Source organism: Echinops telfairi, unplaced genomic scaffold (assembly GCF_000313985.2).
Source record: "Echinops telfairi isolate 266 unplaced genomic scaffold, ASM31398v2 ScPeMD7_17;HRSCAF=63, whole genome shotgun sequence".
In the NCBI taxonomy this organism is placed as follows: domain Eukaryota; kingdom Metazoa; phylum Chordata; class Mammalia; order Afrosoricida; family Tenrecidae; genus Echinops; species Echinops telfairi.
The window spans coordinates 10,152,354-10,159,002 of NW_022103914.1; the positions used below are offsets into that span (position 1 = coordinate 10,152,354).

Genomic DNA, 6,649 nt, shown 5'->3' on the forward strand with positions numbered 1-6,649 from the left:
TGCTCAGCGCCTTTTGCATGAAGATGGCGGCTCCCACCGCCAGCAAGGCAGCCTCCCTGGGCTGTAACAACAAGCCTCCGTTCCCGGAGCTGGATTTCAGGTCGGGAGCTCGGGTAGAGGAATTGAACAAACTCATCCAAGAATTCACCAAGCACGACCAGCGGGAATACGACGACCAGAGAGCGCTGGAGATTCACACGGCGAAAGATTTCATCTTTTCCATGCTGGGTAAGGAGGGAAAGGAGGAGGAGGTGTGAGCGTGTGCGTGTGTGTGTGTGTGTGCGCGCGCGCGCGACGGGCAAGGGGTAGGAGACCATGCCCCCTGCCCGCTGGTTGTCCTTACTGGAGCCCAGGGCCCTGGGGACCCATCTGCGTCCCGCCTCTTCCCTCGTCCCTGCCTTCCCTCCGCGGACGGTACTGGGAGCCCAGGCTGCCGTATTGTACCTCCCGCTTCTTTGGCTCCTTGGTGACGGTCTTACCTGCCCGGGGTTGGTAGGCAGGTGAGGTGTTCGTGGGGACAGCTCTCGGTGTCCGGGGGGCAGCCCCTGGACACAGCCGCGTCCAGGTGCCACGCTGCGGCGCCTTTGGGGATTTGGCTCCTGGAGCCTGGGACCTGCGCCTCCTGGCCCGAGCTCCGCTCGCCAGGACAGCTTGGGGCGCTGGCTGGGCGCCCCAGCGACCAGTTGCTGCCCGCGTCTAGTTGCGCGGCGCTGGCACGCCGAGCCCCCGTGCCAAACTTGTTGGGTGTTCCGAGTAGCCCGTCGGAGTGGGCTGGGCGCCTGGAGTTCCTGCAACTTCGGTTTGCGAATCGACTTCCCTGTGAAAGGATGGGAAGCATTTCCGGTGCTCCTCTCAGCTGCCCGTGGAGTTCGGACTTGCTAATTCCCAACTCTTAAAACGACCAGGCTCGGAGAGCTGACCTGGACGTGCACTGGCCGGTTCCTCTTTGTGTATTTTACCTGCCTTGAGGTTCGAAGCCAAGAGATGGGGGTGATAAGGAAATACGTTGACCCCCCTATTCTCAAAGTGACAACTATGGGTCCTTAAACTGATTGTAAAGGAAAATCAGCCAGACCTGGAGGGGGGGGGGTGTCGAACCTCTCCAGGGGTCCTGCCTTTGGGAGCCTCGGATGCAGCTTGCTGGGGTTCCACGAGGGGAACCGAGGCTATGGATTCACGGCCAGGACCCCGAGAAGTAGCGCTTCTCCCACGGCGGCTCTGTGCGAGCGCTCTCCATTCCAAGCCTTGGAGAATTCGATTAGAAAGAGCCTCGTGGCCAAAGAGGAAAATTGACCGTCTTGCCTTTCCTCCTTCCATCTACTTCCTTCCAGTCCGTTATCCGTGGTTGCGGGCGTATCTACCTGGATGGAATCTCTTCCTTCCGTCTAGGCTTTCTTCTTCCTCACAGCGCAGGTAGGGGTAATAGGCTTACAAAGCGAACTCCAGGTCGTCCTTAGTAAACGCTCCGGAAGTTGAATAAAACAGATTAGAGTTTGAGGGTTTGTGCCACTCACCCCTACTGTATAGCCTAGGTTGTGTAGGGGATTGGAAAGCTCTCTGTTGGTATTTTGGACTATTCAACTCTTTGAATTAATTTTTGAAATGTTTAAGCAATTCCTTGCGTACGTTCATCAAGCATTTTCGGATCTGAAAACCAGTGCAGTAATTGTCAGGAAGGTGGGAGCACACGGAGAGGGCTCAGAGGCAGTTATTTAAGTTGCTTAATCATGGCCTTTCTCTTTGGCATAGCTAATGGAAGTCTACAGACGTACTATTATCTCCAAAGTCAGGATAGCTAGGGATCAGAAAATGGGAAGATGTGGGGATGGGAAACTTTAGATGCCCGTCTTCTTAGAAACTTATGCCAGACATACATGATACACCGAACCCACAAAGCTTTTACCCAGATATAAAGGATGCATTATCCTAGTTCCTTTAATTTGAAAGTGTGTGGCATCTGTTATCAGGTAAATGAAATCGGCTTCTATTCCTTTTTCACTCCGCTGACCTTGCAAGAGAAGTCTTTCTTGCCTCCTGGGAATTTGCTGTTTCCACCTGCGGGAGAGAACATTCAGGAGCGTGTCTTTGAAGCCTCCAGCCCTCTGGACACCAGAAGGCAGATGGCGAAATGAGCCTGCGGCCTGTGGCTGGAGCTGCATTCATTGCCCACTTCCTTGCTGGCTGCTCCACACAAGTGATGGTTTGGTGACAGCAAGGATCCCCTGGTGGATTAACTTTTCTAAAGCAGATTTTTGCTTGACTTAAACAGCAACGTCTCTTTTTGTGCACTTTGTTTCACTTGCCACGGCTTGGGTTTTTAATGAATATGGGAATGCGGTGTCTTAATGCATGCCATGCTGGTATATGAAGGTGTCAATGGAGTAACACCAGGCCCTCATTTCTGGATCTTGTGTCAGGGCTGGGGGAGGTGGAGAGTCGTCCTGGCCTTTTTTCTGGCTGCACCCGAGGATTGTGAAAAGCTTAAAAACTTCATCCCCATCAAGCAAATACAATGTCAGAGTCATTTGGTACAAGCTTCTTTAATGGAGCTGTGGGTAGCACTTTCTCCCTCCTCCCCGCTCCTTTTGGGAAGCCCTGGTGACGCAGTGGGCTACACATCGGACTGCTAAACACAAGGGTGCCAGTTCGAAACCACCAGCTGCTCCATTCCCCAGGAGAGAGATGAAGATTTCTGCTTCCTTGAAGAGTTACAGCCTCGGAAACCCAGAGGCAGTTCTACTCTATCCTGTCCTATAATAGTGTCGCTAGGAGTTAGCATTGACTTGATGGCAGTGAGTTTGGGGTTTTGGTGACCTGGAGACTAGAAGGTCACCAACACTGCTACCTACTCTGCTGTGGAGAGGAGCCTTCCTACCCCTTTCCCACTTTGCAGCCCAACACCAGGCAGCTCTGTTCACTTAGCGGCAGTGGGGTTTATTTATTTTATGGGGCAGTGCTGCCGGGGCAAGTCCCAGCCAGGCATAGATGGTTTGTACTTGCTTACCGACCTAAAGGTTGCCAGTTCGTCCTCCCTCAGGGGCTCTAAGGGAGAAACCGTGTAATGCAATGTACCGGGTTTACTCTGTAGCCCATGCAATCAGCTTGAGTTGCCTTTTTTTTTGTGTGTGCATGGGGTGGGGGGGGTGTGGGGTGAGATGGGAAGCAGCCACTGGCTTTCCGTGTACGGTTGACAGCCTGGGCTGCCTCCCAGCTGCAGATGCCCAGATCGTTTTCATTTTGTATAGCGCAAAGTTGTCGTAGACTGGCTCCATAATCAATGACCTCTCAATGCCAAGAACCCTGACCACATCCTGGATGGATGTTGGGACTGCTCTGAGGTCCCCATTTGTGATTGCTGTGGTCACCAATGGCCACTGTGGTCTTCATGACCTCTTCCAACATTTTCTTTTTGTTCGGGGCCTCTGTTTCCTTTGGAGACAGGTTTTAGCTGGTATCACCTAGACCCACGCCTTAATTCTGTACACCTTGGTCTTTCAGAGAATGATTGCTGTTATTTTCTGGTTAATATTTGAGAGCCCCAGATTGTGTGGCAGTGTGTAATAAACACCATTTATCAAAATTCAGGGAAATTGCCGGAGTTCATTAATGTTTTAATAATATTTGGTATTTGCATAATGGCTCTGCCAGCTCTTTTGTTATCTTCATTCCTGGCGAGGTCGACAGGAGACTGGTTGTGTCCCCATTGAACAGATGCAGAAGAGGGATATTGTCTATCATTTGTTCAGTGCCTTCCTGGGGTCAGGAACTAAGCCACCTGCAGACTTAGGAAAAGGGACTACTTTCCCATTACACAGGTGAGGGCACTGAATTCAGTGGGGTCAGGAAGCCGCCAGGGTCGTGTGGCAAACTAATGGTAGGGATGTTGCAAAAACACAGGTTTTTCTGACCTGAGATTGGAAGGACAATTACTTCCCGTTCTTTCTAAATCATTCTTCTGACTGATGATCTGAGATCTGTTCCTTTTCTCTTACCGGAGACTTAACGATAAACCCAATCCATTGTTGTCTAGTAGATTCTGACTCAGAGCTTCCGGTTGGGCACGGGAGAACTGCCCCATTGAATATCTGGGGTGGTAAATCTTTGAAGAGACAGTCGACTGCCTCTTCATTCTCCCACCAAACAGCTGGAGAGTTCAAACAGCTGACCTTTTGAGTAGCTGCCAAGCTGCTTAACCACTGCGCCACCAGGGCTCCTCCACTAACTATAAGACCAAATCCAAACCCACCGCCATTTGAGTTGATTCTGACTCATGGACCCAGAACTCATGTTCTAATGCTGTAAAGGGCACAGTCAGCCTCATCTTTCTGCTGAGGAGCATCTGGAGGGTTTGAACCACCAACCTTGCAGTTAGCAGCCCTGGCAGCGCCACCAGGGCTTCTTACATGTGAAATCTATAGGTGAGACTTTGCTTTAGGAAAGAGAATTGCTTCCTGTTTGTGCGGAATTTTGTTTCTTATTTCAGCTTTCAGTATGGGTGGACGATGCACAACGCCTACAATAGTTGCTGGAGGAGTGTGGGTTCAAATACTGTATTTCTTAATGTTGTTGCTTCAGTTGCTATGGAAGTAGCGGTGAGTCTTGCACAACAACAGACATGGCCTGGCCCTGCAGCGTCTTCCTGATTGTTGGCATGTTTGAGTTGATGTTTGTGGCTGTTTAGTTCCTTCCCAACCTGGGGGCTCATCTTCTCACACTATTGGTCAGTCTTCTGTTGTGGTCCATACAGTTTGTGTTGGCTAGTTTGGGGAGTAGGCTCGCAGGCTTTTCTCTGTAATCGATTCTAGTCTGGAAGTTCTGCTGAAACCTGTCCAACCATGGGTGACCCTGCTGGTATTTAAAATACCAGGGACGTAGCTTCTAGCATCACAGCAACACACAGGCCACCCCTATTGGCCCAACTGACAGACAGGCAGTGATATTCCTTAATGAGATCTTTTTGGGGTTTTTTATTGAGGAAATCATGGTTAAGAAATATTAAATGTTCCAGGTTCAGTGCTGCTTCTTGCTGACGGTGTGCTCTTAGTTTTCTCATCTATTAAACATGGCTGATAGTGATGGCTCATTTCAGAATTGTGTGCAAATGTAAAATTGCTTTCTAAAGGGAAAGTGAATGTATGTACAAGATGTATTATTTATTTAAAGAAATCCGCTTGATTAGAAAATGTAGTGAATTTGAGCAGGGATAATTTCTGCAGGCAGAACTGTGGAGTGCAAGGAGTCTGGGGGTGACACTAGTGGTTAGGTTCTTGGCTGTAAATTAAGAAACAGTAAATCAAATAAGCCAATCAGAAGCCACCCAGGGACACCTTGGGAGGCAGGCCTGGCAATGTGCTTCAGGAAGCTCCCAAAGCAAAACTCCCTGTCATTGAGTCATGCCACCCTAGAGGACATGGTTCCCAAGACCATAACTCTGTGTGCATAGAAAGCCTCACCTTTCTCCTGAGGGATCATTAGTGGTTTTGAACTGCTGACCTTATGACCCACTATGCTACCAGGGCTCCTTCAGAAAGATCACAATCCTGAAAACCCTATGGAACATTGTACTGCTCTGAACACCTGGGGTTTTCCTGAATTAGAATCAACTCTCCCATGTTTGGTTAGGGTTCGTAAAAACAAACAAAAAAAATGCAAAACCCCCCCAAAGAAACCACAAAACAAAACCCTGTTGCCATGGAGTCCCTTTGGTTTATAGCAGGCTTGATGAACTCTAACATGCTTTGCCATTCGTTACACGTGACCACAGTAGGCCTTGTCTTAGCTACTTTGCATAAATACGGGATCTCATGTAATCGTCTTCCAACAACTGTGTAAAGTTAAGTATCTCGATGCTTCTTTTGGAGTTGAAGTCAGTGATGTTATCTTTAAAGGAGAAACACTCAGGCTCAACGAGGTTTCTGCTTATCCCACCACAAGATGACAGAGCCGGAGCTGGAGCCCAGGGACAGCTAGCTGACTCAGAAGCTCGCGCTCACCTCCAGGATGATCTCCCTTTGTCTTTCTCTTATTCCCTTAACAAATACTTACTGGGTGTTTGCTGTGTTCCAGGTGGTGTGCAGGATTCTGAGGATAACAGTACCCAAAGACATAAGAAATTCATACGGCTGATGGGAGACCCTTCCTCCTCTTCCTTCACCTACCAGCTCCACGAGAATGCTTTGCTGGCTTTTGGCTTCTCCAAGGCCCCCAAAAGCTAGGTTCTGAACTTAGGGTGATGTGTCTGCATGGGGCAGGACATGCTATATTCTGGACTTTCTAGGTAGTTAGAGTCAGGCATTTTGAAGCTCTGTGCTTGAGTGACACTTAAAAAAAAATTGAATTCATTCTACAGCATTTATTAGGGAACTTAACTGCAAATTGTTGTTTTGTGACCCTTCACACGCTTCTGAGTTCTTTAGCGTTCTGGTGACTCATGTATTGTACCTGTGTAACCATCATCTCTGAAGTCTGATTAGCCCCAAGCAGGCATCTCCCCTCTCTTTGGAGTTCTTTTAGTTGCTCCCCGTCTTCCTTACAGAAGATTCAAGGGTCTTGCTATGTGTCTTAGTTTCTTAGTGCTGCTACAGCAATACTGCAAAGGGGGTAGCTTTTTAAAAAAAATTAAATAATCATTTTATTAGGGGCTCATACA

General features: G+C 49.0%; 1 protein-coding gene across 1 annotated transcript in view; it reads left to right on the plus strand.

Moving 5' to 3' along the window:
• Positions 1–17: 17 nt before the first annotated feature.
• The window catches only part of MB21D2 (Mab-21 domain containing 2), a 150,762-nt gene continuing 144,130 nt past the window's right edge, over positions 18–6,649 (plus strand). The window contains exon 1 of the mRNA XM_004712293.2: positions 18–228. Coding sequence (XP_004712350.1) covers positions 18–228 — 211 coding nt within the window. The remainder of the gene's footprint in view (positions 229–6,649) is intronic.